The sequence below is a fragment of the Ambystoma mexicanum genome, chromosome 2p (genome assembly GCF_040938575.1).
Source record: "Ambystoma mexicanum isolate Mex_15411 chromosome 2p, UKY_AmexF1_1, whole genome shotgun sequence".
Classification (NCBI taxonomy): domain Eukaryota; kingdom Metazoa; phylum Chordata; class Amphibia; order Caudata; family Ambystomatidae; genus Ambystoma; species Ambystoma mexicanum.
Window position 1 is genome coordinate 1,177,899,058 of NC_090923.1, and position 23,488 is coordinate 1,177,922,545.

The following is a 23,488-nucleotide window of genomic DNA, read 5'->3' on the forward strand; positions in this document are numbered from 1 at the left end:
CCACATCATACATGTCCTGAGAGGGGTCTTGGTAGGTTGGGAGGCCTAGGCCAGAGGTGCTGGGCTGTGGCTCAAGCCAAGGTTTTTTGGCAGGGGGTTGATGTTTTGAAACTTCTGGTTGTGAGGCATCTCTAAGGGACGTTAGTCTATGACGTCAACAAAACAGGACATCCTCTTTACAATCCTATAAAATTGTTCAGGACTATACTCATATGAAGATGGGAAGTCTGACATGGTTGCAGTGGCTTGGCAGGGTGCCTGGTCCTTGTGATGCATAGCCTATGAGAGTTTGTCTACAGGGGAGGAAGAATCTATAACCCGCGTGCTCTTGGAGGACAAAGGCGTCGAGGATTTCAACTTTTTCAGTGACTTTGTTTTAAACAGGATAGCAGGGATGTGTTTTTTTTTAAATAATTCTTGCATTTTCAGCATATGTTTAGGGGACGCCGAACCGACCTTGGGGTCTGATTACTGAGGCCTGTCATGAGACGAAAGCGTAAGCGATGGCCCAGAGGACAGTGAAGATCTAGAGGCTTTTTCTGCAGACATCGCGTGGGGCTCGACGATTTAGTCAAATGGCAGCCGTGTGGTATGTGCTTAATGTTCTCGGGCTTGTGTGTGCTATGGCCGCAGAGTGTCGTCTCCGTCACAGAGCCGCCGGCCTGCTTATTGGAGTCGGGGGCCTGCACATGGGTTCCGACAAACACTGCTTGCCTTCCACGTCACTAAGGACACCGATACTGACCTTGCTGGAGTCCTCCATCACGTTGGAGGCTTTCGGGCTGCATTGCGTGGACGGCCAAGCACTTGGTGCGTCGATCTTTGAGAGTTTTTGGGTGGAAAAGTTTGCAGAACTTGCAAAGCTTTACGGGTTGATCCCTAGAGATAAAGTAATTGCACACTCGATGCGTGTCTTTCCACAGTAATTTCCGATGGCAAGTAGGGCAAAATTTAAAGGTGTTTGAAAAGGGCAGTTAGGGGAGGAAAAGGGAAAGGGGGTGTCAGAATATGCATTCTCTAAAAGAAGGCAGTATGAAGACCTCCCCGCTCTCTTACTGTAAGGGCCAAAGCCCGAAGAGGCCAGTCAAGGCCGCGTCTGATTGTCGATTCAGTCAAGTCGTTGATGATGGAGTTGTCCATCAAAGGCCGTCAGGCAGTTGGATGCCACTGCAGCAAAAGCGGACAATAAAGAAAGAGAAGTCTATAAACTAGTCAAAAGGCATCAGCCTGGAAAGGAACTCTGCAACTTGTGACCGACCATTATGGCGGAAAGAAACAATCTGACGGACCTCTACGCGTGAAGGACCATGGGTAACAGAACACATCCCACTAGGGATGGTATTACTAACACGCCCGGTCATTTCGAAAACAAATCTTGTAATACTCTGCAACTACCACTAGATGTCGGACTATGCAGAGCATGTGATATAAGCAGATCCATAAGCCTCAAATATATATACACATCATTGGAATGTTTGGGAGTTCTAGGTTGCCCTAGAAACTCCAGAATACGTTTGTTTTGTATTGACCATCTTGTAGTTTTAAGCATGCATGACAATGGCAACTTGCATAATATGTTTTGGAGGTCATTCAACTGCTTACAAACATGCTTATGTCCTTCAGTTGGCACAACTCCTGTTTATTTCAAGTGACTCCAAACATGTTTGTATATTACAGTTGGGAAATAGTGACTTTGACATGTTTATTGGGCAAACAATAACAATTACTAAATTGTTTAAAAAGGAATTTAATTCATAAATGTGTACATGACATCTATATGACTTCACCAATATTTAATCATAACTAGATAACACATACTGACAAGTACCAGTGCAGGGGCATGGGATGCTTGGGTTAGGGTGGGATTGCCCATCCCTAGGTTAGAGAAAGATGAACGGCCACTAGGCCCGTTGTAAAACGGACAATAAAAAGCCTTGAACCTCAACTGGGAATAGGTGTATTCTTGAGATGATCTGACACTACTCGGAACGGGAGCCAGCTTAGCATGAAAGGTCATAGTGAGACAGGAGAGCACATTTTGTTGAATTAGGAAAGGGTGTAGAGAAGCACAAGGGACACAAGTGAGTAGGGAGGTTTAAGAGTAGTGAGAGCCCTGGATTTTGGGGGGAAAATAGTTAACAGCATATTTGTGGGAAGAGAGGCAGAATGCGAGATAGCAAGAAAGAGGGAGGGACGAAAATGGAGCATGGAAAATGAGAAGTCGGCATGTCCTGAAGAGTAGAAGAGAGCTTGTCTGGGTTTAAGCATAGGTAGGAGATGTGCTTGATATAGTAGAGGATCTGGGCTAGTCACAGGCTAAGGGAAGGACAAATCCTTTTAGGCGGCGCAAAGATTTGCAAAGACAGACTTACATCATCGGCAGAGTAGTACATGCATGGGTGTCTTCCACTGCCTAATCGAGTGGGGAAATTTAGGGCAGAGGCCGGGAGTGAACATCTGAGTTGGCTAGTGGTGAGCAAAGAGCACGGTCAGGGCTGTACTGAAATTTGAAACAGGAGGCCAGAAGTGGCGAGAGGAGACAGAAGCTATTTAGGAAGCTGGGAAGCCAGGTTTAAATTCACATTCAGGGATGGGGAGGGGTGAAGGAATATGCAAGGAGAAATGGTGACAGTGAAGTAGAGGACATAGTAGTGTAAGGAGGACATAGTGGTATCAACAGTATGACAGACACAAGTGACCACAGTTCAAGGGTGTTTATTGAACTTCAAAAGGGGTTTAAAAATGCCCATCTAATCCTAAATCTAAAGATGGGAGCAAGTTACGACCATCAAATAACGCAGTCCTAGTGGTGTCCTGTCAAAATGAAAGAGCCTATACTAATAAACCTATTGGCAATCCTTACCTCTACATACAAATAGTGTGGGAAACCGGGTTATGCAAAAGAAAGCAGTGTCCAAGAAATTAGAAGTCAGGATACACAGACCGTTGACCTCCCTTCCTCACGTTTTCAGCACAGGACAAGGTGGCACACTCGAGCTTAGCACAGTCTTTAGTTTCTCTAGCACAAGGGTGCAGTTCAAACATTAGCATCAGGCCCTTCCGTGCCCAAGTCTCTTTGCCTTTCAAAATCTCTTCTTTCAGGAGGGCCTGATGCAACAAACAATAAGTTATTTTCCTCCTTGTATTTCACACACACTCGATTTCTCAGGTGATTCACTATTCACCTCAGATCCCCCTCTGTCGGGCTCAGATCCGTTTCAACACAATGTTCAATCAGTCTCCCACCGCCAGGCTCGGACCAATTTTAATTTACTTTAACACAAGCTTGCTTTCTCAGCTGATCTCCCTCATTTGGGCTCGGACCATCTTCTTTGTCATCAACATTCAGTAGTCTATTTAACATCAAAGACTTTCGATTGTGCACAGGATTTTGCTTGGCCAGTTGCAGGACCACTTCTATTCACAATCCTTTGTCACTTCCGCCACCTCTCAGTTGAATACCTTACAGAGACCTTCGAATGAGCATGCACACAGAGCCAGACCACTCTAAGGTATCGTATCTTGGTTTCAAAGTTCAATCAACTCATCTGTTGTCCAATTTTACTCATGTTGGTTATTACATGCGGTTCATACACTGTTCGCTTCAGCATTCGCCATACAATGTTGCTGCTTGCAACCTTGGTTTCAACATAGACTGGTCTGGTATCTGCCTCCCCAACTCACCGGCTGTGTTGATTCCACTGGCGCTGCTTTGTTGTAGGAGCCAAAGACAGTACCACAGCAGCAAGCGGTTCTCCCAGCCTTGATTATCGATGCAGGAGAGTCCCGTATATCGCCAAACACACAATGAAGATTTCTTCAGCCCGTTTTCTTGGTCTTACGCTTTCTATTTGAGGTTTTGTGAAAGTAATGGTTCCTTGTCGAAAAGGTCAAGGGCACTTCTCCCTCCTTGCAATCCCCTTCTGTTTTGCTGTCTTTCACCTAATTTTAAACTGTCTTCTTGGAACTGCTGCTTCCTCGTGTGCTTTGCCTCGCTCAGAGTGTGCTCTGCCTTTTATCCGTGTGAGGAAATGTAATGGAAGTCAGGTGTGTGTGATGGTCAGTAATTGCCCGACTATCGTTTTGGGACATGTCAGGTATACAGCTCGGGCGTTAGTCTGTTTCTCTCATATCAAGCTGTCTGTGATAAAGTGTGTTGTAAAGGGGGGAGGGGGAGGTCGAGTTTCTTAAGTATCCTTCTTGGTAGGATGGGATAAAGGTGTTACAGGGAAAGGGATACAGCGTTTCGCCATCCGGTGTCCCACTCCCCCAAGAGCCCTCACCCAGGTGATCCTCCCGCACTGGCCCACCCCCAGGAACTGGATGCAAAAGCGGTGGCCATGTCCTGGCCACCTGGATGATATATCCCTGGGTACTAGCAGGTGAGACACCTTCAGGTTTCTCTCAGTGGTTACAGGAAGAGGGGTTGGCCGGGAAGGTCATGGGAGGGATGGTTTGAAGAGAAGATGAGGTTGGGAAAGTTGCCTCACTCACAAAGAATTGTTGATCCTATATATGTTCTGTTGTAATCGGTGTATCCCGGTCTTTATAATAGTTACCCCTAATGTGCTAAGCCAGTATGTCAAATAGAAAGATGTCCTATTAGAAGGTTTTAATTGGCAATAGTAAATGTATCGGGCATAGCTAATTTTGGAGTTTTATAGTAATGCGCGATGATTCCACCTGTAAAGAAGTAAATCATCTGTGTTGCATGTTCAGTTTACACTTCCTTAGTACACATTCCAAATATTTAAAAAACAAAAAAACATTAATACTGGCGTATAATTAGTGCATGTGTGACATATTTCCAATTTTCCTGAGCGACCAGTACATAGCTGCACACCTTTCCAGACCCTCAAGCAGTCACAGAAAAAGTGAAGAAAAAACAAGATGGTCCTATACACCCCACCCACCACTCAACCCAGAGCATGTTGCTGAACACCGAGATACAAAGAAACGGACGCTAAGCACTTGTTATGTAAAAGTGAATATTTTATTTCAAAAGATCACACAATAAAAACCATTTGATTTTGTACAACTCATGTTAAAAATTGAATCCAGATACAGGCGTGACTCACTCTCCTAGAATAGCATTAATGAAAACAAAAAAGAATTCAAATATTTTTTCAAGAGTATTTAAGGAGCGCCAAGGAGGTGGTTTAGTACAGGATGCTGGCCATTGTGGAGCTGAAAACCTCAGTTGAAAGGCTGCCAGGCAGGACCATAGCACAGAGTGCTGTGAACCAACAGGTAATCCAGACCCCACCCCATCTGCCAAGATCATCAGGACCATTGCTGGCCATCCATTCTTATCTCAAGCGGCAGAGGTTGCCAATGCCAATCCAGCACCATCCTACCCGCCATGAAGATTAGTTGAGTTATGACACAGCTCGTTAGCACAATATGAAGCAGAATAGCAAGCGCTACCAAATTCTGCGAGCTTGGTGGTGCTAAAAGCCATCTTTGCTACACAGAGATGGAGCAAATCATTGATCAGTGGTCTATCTGGGCTAAAAACCATAAATGATCACTCATTAAAAATGTCAATGAAGGCAGATAATCTGTACACTTTTAAACATACACAGACTTTAACCAAAAGATGTCTTACGCCCAATTATGTTGCAACTTCAGAATGTGTTGTACAGGGAAGCACCATGTCACTGGCAGAGGCCCATGTGTACATGCAGAAGAAGTGTCCTTTCAGTCACAATGCTCGGTATGCGATATTCCACATTTTGATGGCCAAATAAAAAAAAGACCAATTTATTTCAGATGGTTTTGTGTGGCCTCCAAAATGCTGAAATATCGCCTACGGAACCCGACCCCCACCTTCTACAGCGCTGGCGGGATTTCTAGTAAATGGGGAGTTAGGGGATTCACAACACATTCTCCACCACTCATGCAAACACTTACCCACACCCTGCACCCTCCCTTCCCCACCACACTCATTCTCCCAACTCTCCGTCAAAGACACTCTCTCACACACATGCATGAACACACACGCCAAAAAAAACATACTTACCAAACTCCCGTGACTTCCCTCGCCTGGCAGTTCCTGCGCGCATTTGTGTGCATCACAGGTAGCAGCTGGCATCCAAAGATGGCGGGCGCATCGAGAGGAAAGGAGCATCACAGAGAATAAGGTGAGGGGGGGTTGGTTATGGGCTCGGGAGGTGGGTGAATGGGTTTTGTATGATCGATTTAGAAAGACTGAATAACCAAATGTAATCAGTCTTTCTACATCGATCATAATTGTGGGCGGAAAAAGATCATCTGGAATTTCACTTCGTACCCAATGCTCATATTCACACTGCTCATTCCCGCCCATTTAACAGCCAAACAAAAGAAGCGTCAAAGAAAACTGAGGCGGGGGCCCATACAGAATGCCTGCCACAGTACAGCCTGTCAAAAAAATATTCCATTGTAGCAACGTCGTCATTAACCAGTGCTGTTTTAGGACAAAAACTGTCCATCAGTGACACAAGTATTGGAATGTTTCATACCATTCAGCAATAGGGTTTCAGGAAAAGCTGCTTCCAACATATGCATGGAGCCAAGCAAGAAATGCAAATGCTCACCAGCACACCTCGGGTCCCAATAGCTCTTTGCTGGTCCACAAAATTGCTTGGCCTTCAGATGCATCTTTTTGTTGACCCCCAAAACAATTTAAAAGCAGGGATGGAATCCGTTCCAAAGGATGGATCCTGGCATTTGGCTCAGCAACTCACATTTCAAAGTTTCTTTGCATTGACCCGCTCGTCGTGTTTGCATAGAACAAGACACTGCACTAGGACTTTAGGTATAAGGTTGTGTCAATATAAATATAGGGGAGCTATGCAGGGGACAGCTGAGTATATTCCTCCATCAAACAAGGTCTTCAACGGATGAGGGACAAGGGGTCTGCAAAACAAAGGGGCAGGGCTTGTGAAGAGCAATGGCCCACTTGTGTTACCCTCTCAGATCTTCGCTCTATGCTCTTCACCTCAAGTCCAGGCAGCGTACACTCAGGTCCCCCCTCACCCATGGAGAGCGGTGTGGAAGTGCTCATACTTCTTTCTCAATTGTTCAATTTTTGAGGCTGTAATAAAGGAAAACATGCAGTGAACTACAGGTCTCTTTCGCAACGCATGTGTGTTATCAGCATAAAGACATCACTCGCCCGAGTATCAAAAGCAAGTAGCAGAGGACACGGAGCAGGGAAGGAGGAAGGCACATTCTGATGCTTAGTTGTGCGTCACTAAATTCTGATGGAATTTAGGGGCAGACAACTTCCTACCCTCAAGTATTTACACACCATTAAGATGTGTGTAATTTCATTACATGGATTATCAAACAAAAAAGCAATGGCACTGTATGGGCCTGATACTTTAATACATAAACTAACATTGAGGAGCAGTAATATCAAAGTAGTGTGTACAGCCCATTATGGAACTATGCAACATGACATTCTATTAGGTGTGAAAGAACACAGTACACCGCATACTCCAAAAGCTCTGCATAAAATCATGCTACTACTAACTAAAGGGTTCTGGGGTCCTTGCAGGAAGTTGTACGTTTCTTAAAATCATGTAATTCTATGGAATACCACATAATGGAAAAGAGTGCCTGCAGGGGAACAGAGTTCTGTAAAGTCTGGATCGGCCAGCCTGAAAGGAGTAGGCATTTCAACATTGGCTCATCAGTAATGACCACTGCTTTGCATAGCAACAATGCATCCTCTTTCTCCTCCAGAACATGGAATAAAGGACAATGCAGAGGCCACCGTCCCAACCAGTCTAATCCATGGTACAGTAGATCTCACTAAGTGGCAAACTCCAAGCTATGGACCAACTCTGGAATACTTTTCAGACACTGACAAAAGGCATTGTAGAGTTGGTAAACATCAGCAAAGAAGCCAGCACTACCCTGGATGTCGCTCTGTGGGCATTTTCTGTTAAATCACTCCCTCAAACCTTAGCTACCATACTCATACTCATCCTCTCTCCAATGACCATAATGTTATTCAAGAGTTCAGTTATCCATTTGTTGCTGTAAAAAGCTTCTTACACTTAATAGCCAACATTTCACAGAAAAGTCACTGTTCTCTTCAGACACTAGTCTGGTAGTCACGGACTAGTTAGGGAGGAAACACTACCCCTTTGTGGATCCTGTTGGTTGACTTTCCTGGATATAAGAATCTGTTCCCAACATAGCCGACCTAAAAATCACAGGGTGCTCATTCAAGAACCTCAAGAATGTTCTGGATATGGGCAACTGCAAGGGGGCTTGTGGGTGCATGGTGAGGGTGAGTACTTACAAAGGGTCATCATGCTGCTGCCGCCCCAGGCCTCCTTCTCAACCTGTCTGCTGTGCACTGCACTCACAATTCGGTCAGAGGTTTCGGAAAACTGGGCAATAGCCTGCAGCTCCTAGGAAATTGAAAAAAAATGCAGAAATAAACCAGCCATTCCAGTTTTGCACATCACATGCACAGCTGTCCCACCAAGCATGCAGATCAGAGTGGGAGCTCAAGGGATGTGATTCCAAAGAGGATGCATTTCATTGTTTGAGGAGTATATTACTCATTAGTTTGACATCTCATTGGGAGAAAGCAGGTGAAGAGATGGGACCTCAGTTAAATTGGGTTAAAAACATGTTTATTGCTTTTCAGTAGAGTAATAACAATATCACAACATCATTATCATAAACAGAATCTTCACATGGTTTTTCCCTCCCAGTAACACAAAACCATGTCTTTCATATTCCCACAGTCCACATCCCTTCTTCCCAGTCCATGGAATTCTCAGTGTGGTTGGCTGAGACATCCCTTCAATTCCTTGGGCTCTTTCCACTTTCCCCATATCTTCTGATATTTCCTGACACCCCCAACCCCGTTACTGTATGTTATTCCTTCAAAAAAGCAGTGATGCTCCATGCCCATCTTCCAAATGTCCATAGTGGACGTTTCCTGGTAACAAGTCTCTTTTAAGCACCATTGCTGCAATGTGGATGAGTCTCCACTCCCCCGTGCTTCCTTCATACTCTCCCCTCCACCGTTCCCCCCCCTAATACGCAGCAGCAATAGATTGGCATGTATGGGCACTGTGTGGCCTAATATCCTCGTAAGTACCCATGTAACTTTGTCCCAGAGGTTCAAAACTTTCAGGCATTCCCAAATCAGGTGGAAAAAGGTGCCAGCCTCCCCTTAGCATTTGAGGCATCCGTCAGTGTCTATTCTCCCCATTCAAAATATCCTTGCATAATATATTCTATGTAAAATATGTATTGCATCAGTCACATTCTAGAAGATATGTTAGCTTTCCTAGCAGCCACCAATGCTTCCATCCATGCTTCACTCTCCAGGACCCCTACGTCTCTTTCCCAACTGTCCCTCAACTTTGTCAGAGGGGAGAACGTGAAATTATTAATGGCTTGGAATAGCTAAAATAAGCCTTTCTTTGTCCACCTCTGAGAAAGGAGGTTAATCTCCAGGGAAAGTGATCCGGTAGACCCAGGTTCCCCCTAAATTGGGCCATCATGGAGTTTGTCAGCCGTATGTGTGTATACTCCTCCGTCGGTGCCAAACCATATTTATTCATTAAGGCTTGGAACGTCATTAATCCCCTGTCCTCCACCACATCTCCTACTGTAAAAATTGCCTTTTATCCACTGCGGTTGCTCCCCAGTTTCCGAGGGTTATCCCATAAGCGGTACTGCATTCTGATATTCCTATCCCACCACTTACTTTTGGTTTCTTCAGTCCAACTACACCAGTCTCTGTCCCGCTGGGGGAAGGCTCACTCCCCACCCACCCACTGGGTCCCCGGTATAACACTTGTATCGGATCACACAAGGTCACACAAGATAGTTCCCGTCTAGTATGGGAGATCTCTCCCCCAAGACAACCATTTGATTGTGACTATCAAATGTGCCGCCCAATTATACTTCCTAATGTCCAGTAAACCTAATCCACCTTCCCACACCGACTAACGCATACTATTCCACTGATAAGTGCATCGATCGCATCAAACTGATTTCTGGGTACCCTCACTGGTGTGTTCTGCAAGATGTTTAATAGTCTGGGCAAGGTCATTATCTTGAGCAGGTTGGCTCTCGCTAATAGTGTTACCAGCAGGTTCGTCCAATGCTTGCCGTCTTCATGCAGCCTATTAAGTAGTGGGACCAAATTGCTTTCGATTAACCTAGTCTCCTTCCGGTTAATCAGAATTTCAAGGTACTTAAACCGTTCTCTTTCGGGACATCATGCTGGTACTGCATCATCACCCCCTTGTACGGGCATTAATGCCGATTTGTCCCAGTTAATTTTAAGTCTGCAGTACCACCCAAATGCACTTAGCGGTCCTATTATTCTTGGGCTAGATCTATTACGGTCCCCCACAAATATGAGGAGATCGTCTGAGTATAATGAATCTTCCAAGTTATTTGGCGCCCAAATCCCCAGATCAACATGCACGTTCTGATTCTGCTAGCAGTTCAATTGCCATGAGGAAGAAAAGGGGCGGCAAAGGGAAGCCCTGCCAAGTGCCCATTTGTAGTTGAAAGGTGTGGGACACATGCCTGTTGGTTCCAACTACAGCCAGTGGTTGTACATAAAGTTGAACCCATTCCAGTAAGATAGGTCCCAGGCCCGCCCTTTTCATCGCTGCCCAGAGAAAGCTCCAACCCAATGAGTCGAGGGCCTTCTCCCAGTCCAAAGTCATGACTGCGTGATGACCCGCCAATAGATTTGCCATTGTTAATACCTTGTGGAACCTCCGTAAGTTCATCCTTGTTGCCCGTCCAGGCACAAAGCCACATTGGTCCGAGTGTATCAGTTTACCAATGACTCAACAATCCATTAGACAGAACTTTGGCCAATACCTTCACCTCCACCTCCACAGTCAACAAGGAGATAGGCTGGTAGGAGGAGCACTTATCAGGGGGCTTGCCCTTTTTATGGATGACCATTATTGTAGCCATCCTTGAATCTCTCTCGACCATCTAGAAACATCCAACATGGGCTTGCTTACCTTGTCTCCCATACATTTCCAGAACTCCACCGGTATCCAGTTCGGTACGGGAGTCTTTCCCGATTGCAAACTATTAACTGCCTCCTGTATTTCTTCCTGAGTTAGGTCTTCCTCTAATTCCTGCCTTGATTGTGCATCCAGTGTAGGAAGCGAGAGTAGCTCTAGATACCTCTCTATCTCCAATGTTGTGAGCCGTGCTGTTCCTGTGTACAAAGCTTTGTAATACTCCACAAATACCTGAGCTATCTGCTTCACATTCGAGCATACATCTCCTCTACCATTATGTATATTTCTCAACCATAGCAGTCCTTCCTCTCGTTTTTCTAGCCAGGCCAACATGCATCCCCTTTTGTCCCAATTCATACACTCTGGCTCTTTTGGTCAAATATGCCGGTCTAGCCTCATTCGTCATGGCCACTTTGCACTTCTCCAGTGCCTTCATCCAGGACCCCTTCGATTCAATTGAATTAGATTCCATATAACTCCATTCTGTTTCCGCCACTACTTCAAGTACCCTTACTTCTTCCCTCCTTTCTCTTCCACGAACCCCAATCGCAGCCGGGATCTCCCGTTATGAATCCAGTGAGGATATCACTCCCTCTCTTGGGTAATTCTCTTCCCATGTGGCGAGGAAAGGACAACCGCTACCTGATCCCGACCCTGAGGGTGGCTGCCCAGGGAAGGATCATATGGTGGGGGGGGGGGGAGTGGTGAAGGACCTTCATGAAGGGTGAGAGACTGGTCGCAAGAAACAAGGCATCCATCTTTGTATTCTGGGTATAAACCACCCCTAAATTCACAGCCTATTATGACATTAGGGTTCCTTCTGACAAATTATACCAAAGCACAGACAAGAAAGAAGACCAGAGTGAAGATTACTAGAACCAGCCTACGCTGTGTTCTAGTTCTTGGCGGGAGCTAAATAGAAGTGGGGCATTTAAATACCTGTCAGCTGTGTGAATAACAGCAGCTGCGGAGAGAGAGAAACGCTGCAGAGAGAACCTCAATGCACGCAAAGGCAGTCGGAAGTTATAAAGAAAATGGAGTGCTGGGTGGCTGCTGGAAACGATCTCCAGAAAAAGCTGAGAAGCCAGGGGTCTGCTGTGGTAAGGCCGAGGACAGCATGAGGCTGTCCGGAGACGCAGGAGACCAGGCAAGAAGCGGAGAAGGGGTGGAACGCTGTACCAAGCCACCGGCAAGTAGCCGCAACTGTGAGAGAATGCAAAGAATGTTGGAGCAGCCAAAACAAACCGGTGAGCCCAAGAGGGAAAAGCAGGACACTGGGGCGCTTCAAGGTGAATGCCGCGTATCATGGCGAGAGTTAAGGAGTCTGCTAAAACAGGCAGAAAGCCCTGTGACAAAGAGTGAAAGTAATGAATGAGAAGTGGAAGGGTCACTGACCCAATTGATAAAAAGGGTATGGACAAGGCCGTTGCCAGGTAAAGTGTGCAAGTCTGAAACCCTTCTACGCTGTGAAAGACAGTGTGAAAAGTCCTGGCAGCAAAGTAGACCAGGCCATGTACGAGTTGGGTGCCTGCACCCAAATATATGTGTGGAGTATTGCGAAGGAGAGTCTGAAGACCTGCACCTGAAAGGAAAAGTAACTTGTAAAGTCCTGGCAGGAGAATAAACGAGGCCAAAGTGAATGCGAGTCTGGAGGGAAGCATTTCAAGAGTCTAAAATCTAGGGGAAGGGAAACCCCCTCTCCAAAGTGGAATAATTGTTAAAGAACTGTGAACTATAAAGAACTGTGGAGTAAGTCAAGGAGTGAGGAAGATCCCCCGAGTGTGTGCTGCTAGGGGAACAGGATTATGCCCTCCTCTTGATTGGAAAGTTATCTTTTGCAAAGGAAAACAACAGTGGCAAAGAGTTGAGGAGAAGCTGAAAACTCGAGGGAAGGGAAGACCTTCCCCATCGTTTTGAGAGCTGTGAAACCTTGAGGAACTTTAACCATTTGTTAATTTGTGCACCTTTTGGAACTTTATGTTGGAACATAAAAGACGACTAAAGATGGCCAGTTTAAATACTTGTTCTCCTTTACACTTTATTAGGTCTAGCTTGTAAGGGACAGGATAGAATTTTGGACTCAGCATAGAGTTAATATTTTTGGACATTCTGACACAGACATCCATTAGTTTTGCTGAGGCAGGGAAATCCCTCAGTGTTAAGGCAAGATAGGTCTTTCTCCAACCCTTCTTTTAATTTAATAAAAGTTTATAACAACCATTACAATGTCTTTGTGTCAGAGTCTTACTCCTGATTCATTATACTTCCCTCGAATGGTAGAGTTACTATCAACTATGCCCCCATTGAGTTCGAAATATAGGTCTGTACCGTCTACTAGTTCTTTATGTATGTCAACGATTCTCCTTGGCCCTTCCTACCTTTCCCTATGATGTCTATGTACAGTGGTGTGTGGTCAGAGAGCCCCCTAGCCAAATATCACACCTCAATCACCTCCCCACCAGTGTGTACGGAACTAACAGGTAGTCCAGTCAGGACATGGAATTGTGTGCACCGGAGTAAAAAGAATAGTGTCTCTCATCGAGAAATCTCTTAAGGTAATTAGCCTTACCTTGCTGCAGATCCCCAGAGACACATGTACCGATTGGAAGAGGGGCCCACAGTCACTGATTTGTGGGGCAGGTCGGCTGCAGTGTGCCTTGAATTCATCCTCGTAGATCTGCGAAAAGGTGCTTGTCAGAAGCAGGAAGTCAGACACTGCGAGTTTCAAGGCCTGCACCACAGTACTGCTGTCAGGTAGGGCATCACTGCCAAGGAACGAGCACTGCAAGAATAGACAAAACAAGCATTGACAGAACTAATAGTTTGGGATTGTGTTCAGACATTTTATGGCAATTTACCAGCTGTAGCAATCATATGTGAAATAACATTTGCTCTGGTACTGGCGTCATAGGATTGGTTTCGCCCAAGCCGAGGATCACGCACTGGATAGGGATTTCAGGGTCGATTCACCCACTGCAGATGGGTACATATTACAAGATATGTCTATCTTACTTAAAAGTATTGCATTTCACTTTACTCACGTAACGCAAGATAGATCATTCAATTTCATTGGTCATCAAATGGTCAAGCCGGTCTGGCCCTTGGAGGACTGAAAATAGCTTCTTCTCTCTTCCATGATCATTTCATTCGCCTTCCCATGGCCAGCTCTTGGCTCTGGCTCTTCTGTCAGTTGGCCCGGCATCCCCAGATAATTTATTTGGTTTACCAGGAGGGACAATGGAAAATGCTAACCAGTGAAGAAGCCTTAACACTTCAAGGGCCCGCCCAGTTGGGAAAATACATCCATCACAACCATGCACTGACTAATTCAAGTACCATGCAATCAATGTACTAGAAACAGCAATTAGAGAAAAATGTGTGGCATTACATGCAGGTTTTAGTCCCAGATCAACATTTGTTTGATCCACTACCAATGATAAACACACCCTCCCCCACAATCCCTCAAACCCCTTGCACCTTCTCGGCAGAGGGGCACAATATGCCAATATACAGACAAGCCTTGGTGCTACAGTAGTGAAGGGTGTCTTATAAATGTTTATTAACATAACATATGGTAGGTAATTTTATCGAAAATAAGCTATTGCCATTAGTGGTGCTGGTCTCAATTGTTTATCTACTGCGTTCGTCACCACTGTAGTGGACCAACAGTGCCAAGGCTAGTCCCTAGAGTGCTGTATTGTGCCCTCATCTGTATTATTCATACTTAGTGTATGAAAGTAAAGACAAGGGCAGCAGAAGAGGGAAAAGGGCAAAGGGAGAAAAAGGTAAAACACACATGAAAGATTTGATATGGAATGAAGGGTATAGATGCATTTCTGATAATTCAATGCCTGTATAGTCAATGTAGAATTAGCAAAACATAGCACTGATCAGAAAAAAGGAAATGCTTAATATACTCCTGCGAGAGAGCATATACCAGTGTGGGTAGTTCCTAGTCATTACAGGGAAGTACTGAATTTAGCCTTTAGGTGGTTGTGTTATGGGCTTGAAATGTGCTCAAGAGTACCCTTTAAACATGGAGGATGGTTTATTTTTTTACTGTAACTTGAGATCGAATTAATACACACACCAATGATTACATGTGTGTCCTGTACTTGTTTTGACAATGGTTTTTAATAATGCATTAATTATTGAATTGACTATTGTAAACCAAGTCCTAGCCCTAGACAACACGTGTTTCGTGCCGTCTAGGTCCTCTTTAAGGCTTTATAATGGCCTTGTGCATGGAGGTCCCATTAGTCTTGTAAGAGCAACACTCAAGACCCAGCTGGAAGGGTGAAGTCTTTTTACCCCTTCCATGAAAGCTTTAATCTGAAGAGAGACTTAAATGTGGCCCTCGTTGCACCTATCCCACGCTCATCCCGGCGGCAGAGAAATGAAAGGTGTACATCATTCCTGCGTTCCTCATCCCCATCGTATATGTATCGCAGGTGTGAGAAACGCTATTCACACAGACATCCATTTAGACTGTGTCCTGACGACATCACTGATGATCTAAGCCTGCAGTCACTGGATCAGGTAGACTGAGACCTGCAGAAGCTGATAACATCATGACTGAAATTATGACATAGATGCGTTAGACATGAAGCACATATGCATCCCTGCCCGAAGCTATGCAGACATTAAGCTTAATTGCTTGCAGACATCAAGAACATGCTTATGATTCAGATAGAGGACAGACACTTGTTATGCAGTAATCGCAAGTTGCACAAGAATACATATGAACTGCTTGCTGATGCTAAACGCAACTAACATGGGCGGCCATGTAAATCAAGATGGAAGCCAGGAGTGCATTGAAGTGAATGGAAGGCACTATAAGGACTTGAGAACACAGAGAGAGGCTGACACGCTGATTTCAGAGAGACATGTAGACCAGGCGTCCAGTGCAGCCACTGGGCACACTGTTGCCAAGGATGCAGCAGTGGAAACGTTTCATGTTAGCATATGAGATAGGACACCTGTGTGTAAAAGTTGAACATCCTCATAAATGCAAGCAGGAGAAGTCAAGTTTGTGGTCCCAGCGCCTGTGATCTGAACCTCCGAGACAAGGCCTATTCATTCAAACCAGGCTGAATCTGTTGTTCCCATCCAGCAGGATGATACAAAAGTAATACCAGGTTCAACGCTGAATGTTCTGTAACAAAGCCTAGAGGATCGGAGATGGTAACTTGTTGTGAACATCCAGAATTCTCGGACCGTTCTCACCACCTTGAATATTTGCACTTGAGCTGGTAACTGTCCAAAGCCCCAAGGCTGGGAAGACCCTCTCACCAATCCCTATTCACCTTCCACGCTAAGCTTACACTTTGTTGCATCCCCCAATCCCAGCACACCAACCTGAAATATTTGCAGTTGCAACATTAGGAGGTGGTCACAGGAGGAACCACCAGATAGGTTTCACCCAATCAATGTACTAATCCCCTATATAATGCATTTGTAGTCTACCTTAGTAAACAATCCCATTCTAACTTAGGTTTTTATGATGTATCATTATTTTGTGATGTCACCAGACTCAAAACAGGACGACAGGCCCGAGATCGCTGAGAGAGTTTTGGAGAATGCTGCATTGTCCACATCTTAATCACTGTTGATGATTTTGAATGAACAGTAAACTCGTCACATAGCTGGACCATTCTGTTTTTTGGGTGCAGGGGGATTTCCTCAGCCCAGTTCCTCTTGCTGGTAATCAGGGAGATTAACAAATCCCTTGCCTTCATTCAAATCACTGGGATTTTCCACAAGGAAATTTTGCTCTAAGACTTGGTGTACGCAGAGACGGCAGCAAGGTGGACTTTGACTGAATTGAAAACAAGTCCTGAATCCAAGAGGTGTGTTAGATAAAGGACTACATCTTTAGGTGAACAGTCATCTGGGTTGATGTTTTTTGTATTCCACCAAATGACAAAGCGGTTCCACTATTGGAGTAACAATGTCTGGTGTTAGGTTTCCGTGCTTCTCTAAGAATGTCCATACATCCTTGAGGTAGTTGTAGATGCCCAACCTCTATGACTTCAGGAGACAAGCTGCTGAGTGGAGGCACGGTGCAGTGTTTTCCCTAGGTCTTCGTATGCGAAAGGCAGTTTCCTGGGAGGGCAGACTGTCATTCTCATGAGATGAGAGAATCATCGCTGTCGAGCCCACATTGGTGCTACCAGGATCAGCGTGACTTGGTCCTGGTGCATCTTATGTACTATCCTGCTGAGATGGGAAATCGGGGGGGGGGGGTGGTGGCCAAATCTCCTCGACTAGGTTATCCAGAGACCGTTCCCTTTGGGCCAAGTCTCTGGTGATTATGTGTGGCAGAAGATTGTGTTCCCCTGGAACATATGTTTGAGTGACCATTTCCAAATGTTCTGTGACAGTTTGGACAGCCCTGGAGAGTGATGCTGTCTGTAAGGACAAGAATGGTCATCCCCTGTAGGTGTGTTTGGAATGCTTTTAGGGCTTTGAACACTGCAAGTAGTTCCAACAGATTGATATGTTTGGATGCTACTAATGGAGACCACATGCAGTGTGCTGTCTGTTGCAAGAGGTGTGCTCCCCATCCCAAAAGGGATGCATCCATTGTGAGAGTGGCTTCTACTGCAGGGGTGGTGAAGGATTTCCCCTTCAGAAGGCTTTACTTTGACCACCAGTCCAGAGACTGAACGAGAGCTGGCGAGACTACCCCTTGATCGTCCCATCGACCACTTGCCTGACACCATTGACTCGCAAGCCACTCGTACATGGGGCGCATTGCGAATACAGACGTGCATTTGGCACCAGGAAGATGCAGGATGCCATCACCAGTAGCCACATGGCTTTTCGTACGATTACCCGTCGACTTGCTACGTACTGAGGAATCTGGAACAACGCGTTTTGGACTCTCTCGGAGGGGACGACGGACCAGTCTTCTGTCGAAATGAGTGTTCCTAGAAACTTTTTAACTTGACTGTGGACCAGACATGACTCTCGTTGGTTGAGAATCCCAGGTTGAAAAGGAGATCTACTGTCTTTTGAGTGTTCCGACACGTTTTGTACGAGTCTCCAGTTATGAGCCAGTCGTCGAGATAAGGGTACACTGAGGCAATGCCGAAAGGGAAGTACCTTGAAATGAAAGCGAGTGTCTGCTATCTTGAACCCGAGGTTCTTCTGTGTGCTGGCAACATTGAAATATGAAAGTATGAATCTTTCATACCCAAGGTGGCCATGTGATCCCCCTGTTGTAGCAGTGGGATTACTTCCTGTAGAGTTGTCATCCTGAACTTTTGAGGTTTGACATACTTGTTTGCAGAACACAGATCTAAAACAGGGTGCATGGTTAGATTTTTTTGTGTACAAGGACGTATATTGAGTAAAAACCCTCGTTTACCTCAAGATCTGGGGCGACCTTCATCACTCCCTTCTGCAGTAGGATCTGGACGTCTAGCAGGATGTGTAAACGCTAAAGGTTTTGAGTACCAACTGATCCGAGGTGATGCCCTCCCATGCGTGGGTAAAATAAGTTCATCACCTCCTGCCCCCTTCCCGGGGAGATATACGAGGCGACATGTGCAGCTGAATCATTTGTTGGCTGGGGCTGAAAAATCTGTGGCCGCAGAGTTTCTCCCCTACCCTTTCCGTACCGAAATCCCAGCTGTTGAGGGGTCTGGAAACTATTGGAAGGGCCCTGTCCGAAAAACCAAGGAGACACTCAGTTCCGTAGTTCCCTTGGGAGGAGCGGGAAAAGGATGGACCACGAAAGGATCAGCGGGTGTTAAAGACTCCCTGTTGGACAAAAGGCTTGGGTGAGATTTGGTTCAGTGACTTCCACGTTTGGTGCTTTTTTTTAAATAGCAGTTTTAAGAGCCTTGTTGACATCCTTACCTAAGAGGGCACAGTCTTTAACAGGCTTAATAAGAGAAACCTGCGTTTCCAGTTTAAAGCCAGAGTTTTCAAGCCATGCATGGTGCTTTAACAGGGTCCCTTCTGCCAGTACCCGTCCTCCCGTCTCGGTTGAATCCAGAGTCGTCAGAATGTTCTGCGTCACTGGACGCCCTTCAGTCACCAGTGCTAACAGCTATGTTAGAGTAGGCTCTGGGATGTTTTGTATGACCTCCTGCACAAGCACCCACTGAACATCGCTATAACGTGCCAGGAGCGTGGTATTATTAACGATACGAGTGCTGAATGCAGCCATGGTGGTGATACGTTTACCAAGAGCATAAAGCTTTTTTAAAGTCCTTGTCTGGAGGTGACTCGGACAAAGAGAGTGGTACCCCTGCATGTTTCCTGGTGATTGTTACAACCAGGGAGTCCGGAACATCATGTCCACAGATAACAGATCAAGGATCCAAGGGCGCTGGACAAGACATCTTCTCAACTCTAGGGTTGTTGGCCCGAGTGAGGGTGTAAGTAAGGAGGGTGCTAACCGAGGTCAGAAAAGGAACTGGCTGACGATGGGGACTTTTTCCTTGAGGATATCCTCAACGAAATCTGTGTTGGGTGGTGCTTCCTGGGTTAAGATCTTGAAATGGTCAGCAACCTTCCTGAGGAGGGTGTGGAGTAACATTTGATCGTTAATAGGAAAAGAATCCCAGGTTTAGTGGTGGGAGAAGTGTCTGAGTCAGGTTCTTAGGCTGGGGAAGTGGGCCAAGTAACTTGCTCATCAGCACAGGCCCAGTTATCAGGATCTTGAGAGATGGATCCTGTGAGACTTTATTTGGATCTATGACATAATAGATGTCATCATCTGGGTCATCCTGGTCTCCCTGGAAGATAGTCACAGCAGTCCTGGGTAGACGTTGTCTAGGCGCAGAGGAAAACAGTGTACCTGGAGAGTGGTGCCTTGGGGGATTTAGAAGGTACAGGGCAAGTATCCCTAGGACGATGTCTCTTAAGAAAGTCATCAAATTTGTCTGAAAAGTTGATAAATTCAGACATCCTCTCCATACAGGCCACAACTTTCTCCCTAGTCCATACAGAGGAAAATGATTCATCAGGGGAGGAGCACAAGGAACAGGATCCTACTGCAGGGTGTGAGACATGGGGAGAGGCTGGTGAATACCACTCAGGCAAAGGGGAGGCCTTCCTAGGGCCAGAGCTCTGAGAATGGGCCTTGGGAAGCTTCTGCCAAAGCTTTGGAAGTGTTTTGGAAAGGGGGGCCCTTTTGGGCGTTTCTTCACGCTACTATACCGAGGCCCGAAGATTTAAGGAAGGCGCCCGGCAAGGTCACCGTCTTAAGGCCCTGTACAGGCAGCAATGGCAGGTGTGCAGCGGGCTCAAACTTTGCCAGGACTGTGGGGCGTCGATGGCTTCTGCTCTGCGACAAATCCGTCGAGTGAGGCATAGGGGTTGTGTGTTTAGTTCAGGGGTATGGGGAGTGTCCTTGTAACTGGAGGTCTAGACTCCCCATTGCACTGCCGGTGGCATGCTCAGCAGGGCTGGGGATGGATACAGGGGAATCGGACTCCAAAGGTGCATCTACAGCTTCAGAGTCAGAGCCACAGCTGCCAATAGACTACTCGCCCGAGGTGCCGGCACAAGAATGACTCTCAGCCTGCATGGCGTAAGCCGCCCATCGCTTATTCTACCGGTCTTCGAGGGACAAAAGAGTTTACAGGCTTTGCAACGCCGCTCGTTGTGGTCATGAGCGAGGAACCGATTGCACTCTTTGTGAGTGTCCTTCCAAGGGAATTTGTTGTTACACGACAGGCAACTTTTAAAAGGTGTTTGCTCCATATCGGGGGGGGGGGGGAAGGCAGCCAGACGGAATGAGAAAAGGGCAAAGAAAAGATATTCAAGAGAACAGTCAGTAGATCACGTCCCCACCCTCCCTACTGTGAGGGCCAAGAAGAAAAAGCCGTTGAGTTGCCAGAGGTGTAGAATCTGCAAAACGGGAGCAGCAGTCAAGAAGATGTCAAGCAGTTGTTCAACAGCCATCAAAGATGCCTGGCAGTTAACGCAACCAAGATGTGTTCGTAGCAACATTGTTAGCTAAAATTTTCACAGAACTGGTCAATCTTCCTGATCTGGGTCAACCCCAGAACTTGTTGCTTTACTAGTGGGATATTTTTCTTAAGACCTCAGTGAGTGGGAACGTTTTTCCACACTCAGATAATCTTTAAGTCTTTTTATGGGTGTCATTTTTAAAGGCTCTCCATAGTGTCTTTAAAGTTATCCTCTTTAAAAATGTATTGGCAATAAGGGCTTGTTGTTGTTGGGTTGCCCTAGGGTCTCCCCTTTTAACTTTCTTTTGCTAAACTTGAGAGAACTATAGTTCCGAAGGGTAGAAAGGTTCTTTGGATCCCTTTTACATTTTGTTAAGTGAATACAATGTATCCCCTTTCACTTTAAAACTAACAATTATGTTAGTGACAAGCTTACCTTCAATGGCTGGTGGCAGTGATACCTTGTATTGATTTGGTGCACCATTACCGCGGGGGCTGTGTTCACAGCTGCAGTAAAGGCACCCAAGGGTGCTTATTTTACCAAAATGCCCCCTGTCTGTTTTTTCGCCATTTTAGTGTGTCGTTTTTTGACATCCAGGGTGGGAAATTCCTTTATGCGATTTTTATCTTTGGCGGGAGTCCCCTGGACTCCCTGCCCAGGCTCCAGTCTGTCTGTGAGGGTAGGAAGCGAGGGAGGAGTCCAAAACTCCACAGCCCTTTGTCTTACGCCTTGCCTGAATGGGGACACATCCCAGTGGGGAGCTGGCCGTACAGATTGGACAACCAGATCGCCCCTTCTTGTAAAATGCAGGGAGAGAATGCAGAAGTTGTGTTGTAATGCCTGATAAATACTGCAAAACTGGAAGCTGAAGAGTAGTCGACCACTGGAACTTAAACCGAAGAGGATGATGAAGGAAAGGCGGTGGAGACGATTTCCAGCGACCTGAGAGCCTGCGGTGTAACCTGAGCCTGCTGCAGCCCTGCCTTCCAATCGACCTGGGGACTCAAAAAAACGACGACGCAGAGCCTGGTGAGACCCAATAGACTCAAGAAGACCTGCATTTTGAGCCATCCCACGCATTACTGCGACCTTGCGTTGCTGCAATACCCCAATACCCTGGGACCTCGAGCCACTGTGCAGTGCACAGTCTTTCCGAATTCCGAATCTCGCAGAAAATTCACAGGCATCCTGGTGGCTCTCCAGAACAAAAATCGAGTCTGAAAAGTCCCAACAGAGTGCTGGACCTTTGTAACGACAAGAAATAAGCCACGATTTTTTGTCTTCTCCTGCGCTGCTTGAAAAGGCGCCAAATTCGCAAAACCGCATTCAGCCGTGAGGGAAACCTTGCCTAGAGCCTTCTACATCGGTCCCTGCTGCAAAGTTCCTTCTGCGGTCTTGTTTTCAGTCACCACGACAAGGCATCCACTGACAGGGTATTTGGCTGCAGATCCTGAAGTTGTCCTGCTGCAAAATCCTCTTCAATGCTGAGGTACTGTGTTGGCTTGGGTATGTACTTACCTTAAGTCCGTTAGGAAATCTGTGTAGCTGTGGGTTGTTTTCTGTGATGGGGAGGCCTCTTCCAGTGCACCCAGTCCCACTGCTAGAATCCTGCTAGGGTCCCTTCTGCAAAGCCCTTTGGACCATCTTCTAACCCTAGAAGTAAAGTACTCACCCATTTGCCCAGTTTTCCTAGGAAACTATGACTTTTGCTACTAGAGAACCTATTCTGACACAGTCCGTTGGTCACTAGTCCTAGGGACCCACCCCTTTCTGCCACTGAGAACACTTATGCTCCAAGAACCAAGGAAAGACTTTTGAAGGGATTGGGACTTCTGCCTAGAAAAGAAAAGTAATGTTTACAAGTTACTTACTTGTAAAAGAGTTGGTTGGTAACTAAGAGTGAACAGTTACAAAAGTTCTTATCTTGAATGTGTGATGCACTATTCTCAAAAGTATGGTTAACAGATTTTCTTCCTTAGAAACTGTTTTGCCATTCTAATATAAAGGAGATGTGAAGGTATTTTACTCTCCTGTGATTAGGTTGTGAATCTTCCCAAAAGTAATGTGTTGGTTTCACTATATTATTCCTATAGGGTAATTGTAGGAGTTTCCTCCAACTGTTGGTATCACCAGATTAGTCCTGTTAGGATAATTGTATGAGTGTTCCCTAACTGGGCCTTGCTTCGCCCGACTTTCTGCTAACCTGTCCTGAACAAGTCTGTATTAGGTTGTTGCCTACCTAGAATAACGTTTGAGTCATTCAGTAAAGTGTAACATTAGGGGTTACTTTCCCTGTGCTATCTAACCTGGACTTCCTTGAGAGATGGAAAAAGTAGATGGTTTTACTTACCTTGAGTTAGCTGTCGGACATCGAAAAATAAGTTACTAGAGTTACTGCTCATCTCCATCTGTGTTCCACTGATCTCAAAAGCACCTCTAATTGAATATTACATCCTTAGGTTTTACACACCTAGTATAACTGTGTTATCACAAAAAGTAGTTATAGGTTTTTACTGCACCTAGAATAGGTGTTCCACTATTCA

General features: G+C 45.8%; 1 protein-coding gene across 1 annotated transcript in view; it reads right to left on the reverse strand.

Moving 5' to 3' along the window:
- Positions 1-4,971: 4,971 nt before the first annotated feature.
- The window catches only part of HAUS7 (HAUS augmin like complex subunit 7), a 262,504-nt gene continuing 243,987 nt past the window's right edge, over positions 4,972-23,488 (reverse strand). The window contains exons 8-10 of the mRNA XM_069645349.1: positions 13,585-13,797; positions 8,297-8,408; positions 4,972-7,078 (exon numbers count right to left, since the gene is read on the reverse strand). Of these exons, the coding sequence (XP_069501450.1) occupies positions 7,017-7,078; positions 8,297-8,408; positions 13,585-13,797 (387 nt within the window). The 3' untranslated portion in view covers positions 4,972-7,016. The remainder of the gene's footprint in view (positions 7,079-8,296; positions 8,409-13,584; positions 13,798-23,488) is intronic.